At 42.6% G+C, this 2,327-nt stretch overlaps 1 protein-coding gene across 1 annotated transcript in view; it reads right to left on the minus strand.

Moving 5' to 3' along the window:
• TMEM64 (transmembrane protein 64) overlaps nucleotides 1-2,327 on the minus strand; it is a 10,737-nt gene that overhangs the window by 6,939 nt on the left and 1,471 nt on the right. The window contains exon 2 of the mRNA XM_010006498.1: nucleotides 2,180-2,318. Within this exon, the coding sequence (XP_010004800.1) occupies nucleotides 2,180-2,318 (139 nt within the window). The remainder of the gene's footprint in view (nucleotides 1-2,179; nucleotides 2,319-2,327) is intronic.

Raw genomic sequence — 2,327 nt, forward strand, 5'->3', positions numbered from 1 at the left:
TGCTTGTAGAAACCCATTAATCCCAGCCCTGCAGATGACCCTTCTCACAACAAGGTTACACCTTGCCCCAGACCACATGTGTCACTTTCTCCATTCCCTCTCATTTAAGTATTCTTAGTATCTCCAGTTTACTTATAAATATGCACATAGAAAATGCACATAGACTGCCGGAAAATTTAAGATGCCTTAAGTTTTCTTAAATTCACTATTCTTTCCTTTATTATTAAGAGCAATCCTTTTCAAATTAATTGCAGAATTTGCTAGAACAGGGAACAGACAGATGATTAGGGCACCCCCAGCCCCCTTGCAATCTATACTTAAGTAAGGCATGAAGTTTTCAAATAAGTCAGATTTCAGAGAAATGACAGCTTGGTCTGCATAGACAGAATTTTGCATTATACATATAGGTTAAATTTGACTCACAGTGAGAAACTGCCTTGACTTCCCAGATTTGCATGCAACATTTCAAATTTTCATTAACCTAGTAGTTCATATTAAATCTTCTTGGATATAATTTGAACACACAGCACTTTATTTGACTATGCTGCAGAGTAATAAATCCAAAGTTATAAATGCAACCTGAACAAATTTTAGCAGGCAACATCCAAGCTATCTGGCATACTTGAGAATGTGGTTTAATCTAATTTCCTATCTGCTGTTTTAACACTGAAACATTCCACTTGGAAAGAAAATTATTTAGCTTGCAGTACTTGGAGAACACGAAAAACTGATTTACAGCATCATTTTAATATTGCACTGGCCTGAACACGCTGCTGAACTGTATTTCCAACAGAATGGTTATGCCAAGAAGGAAATTATTTTAACACAGTAATTCTCTGGTCAGTTCTTCAGATCCAATACTACCCTACAACAACTGCTGACTGCTTCAAGGGATGCTCAGAGATGCCACAGGGATCTAAGCTTCCTGAGTTCTGCAGTAATATAGGTAAACAAATACATAAAACTGCTGAGGTTCTTCTCATTCTTAGCCAGAAAATAGCTAAGGGATCTGCTTAAAAAGAAACAGTAAGTTGCTGCAGCTTTTACAGGCAGAGATTGCAGCTGCTGACAAATGCTCCAGCACACAGTTCTATACATAGCAATTTTAAATATTCAATGTGGATGTTAACCTCTAAAAATTGTGTAATTACTTTTTGCTTAAATAACAAATTTTGCATTCAGTGACCTACTCACTGGCAAAACTACACAAGTGCCTCCGAAGAGTGCAGGATCAGGACTGCAGATGGGGGAAGGAAAACGTGCTGTAAGAAAGTGGCAGACCCCAACACTTGTTTGGAAGGTCTCTTACATTTGAATTAGTGTTGAAGTTTACAGTATTTCACAATCTTGCTTGCTTTATTTCACTGAATTAGCATACACAACTGAGGTGTAACACAGCCAAACCCAGAGCCTTCAGACAAAGCACTCAGCAAGATGCAAGGGTCTGAAACTGTGATCTTATAATCAACATGATGGTACCCAAAAAGGGTGATCAAAGAGAACATAATTATTTAAATTTTAAAATCTTTCTTCTTAAATAATGTACCCATCTTAATTTAAAAGCAGAAAGAAAAGCAAGACTAACCCTTTTCCAAATTCCAAGTTAGATTAAACTTTCAGTACCACTCTGGTGCACAGCCCCTCTTCAGCTCTTACTGCTCTGCCCAAAACACGCGGTCTCTCTGGAGCACACGGACCTTGTCACCCTGTACGGATTGGCAGGTGCATGCTACAGCATCCACCAAACTGAGCAAGTTTCATTTGTACGTTTCCTTCTTTCCAATAGTATTCACATTAAGCACCTTAGGGACATCTGTCAAGACTGCTTAAAAACACAACTTCTTCTCCCACACTGATCACTTTAAAGACACAGGAACTTCAAAACTGTCATCTGTAGATTTTGCTACACAGCACCTTGGTGCTTCTAACACCCGAACACAGTCTCCTGAGCCAGCGACCAACTCCTACCACCACTTCCCTGGAAAACCTGCCTTGCCATCCCTCGGCAAGCACAGAAAAGCGATAAGCAAACATAGGCAGGGGAGTTGCTTTTGCCGTTGTTCAACAGAAATGAAAACAAGGCTTCTCCCGGGAAAAACGGCAACCTCCCCCAGCGACACGGGCCACTACCCCGAGAGCCGCTCTCCCAGCCGGAGCCTGTTCCCGGGCCAGGACTCACCGCGAAGACGGCGTTCTGCAGCCCGAACGGGATGGGCGTCAGCCGCGCCAGAGCCACCACCTTCAGCCCGCTGCCACCCTCCACGACACGGACCATGGCGCTGAGCTTCTCGCTGCCCTGGATCCTGGCCCTGGCCCAGCTGGCCAGC

The sequence above is a fragment of the Chaetura pelagica genome, unplaced genomic scaffold, assembly GCF_000747805.2.
Source record: "Chaetura pelagica isolate M959 unplaced genomic scaffold, ChaPel_1.0 scaffold76, whole genome shotgun sequence".
NCBI lineage: Eukaryota > Metazoa > Chordata > Aves > Apodiformes > Apodidae > Chaetura > Chaetura pelagica.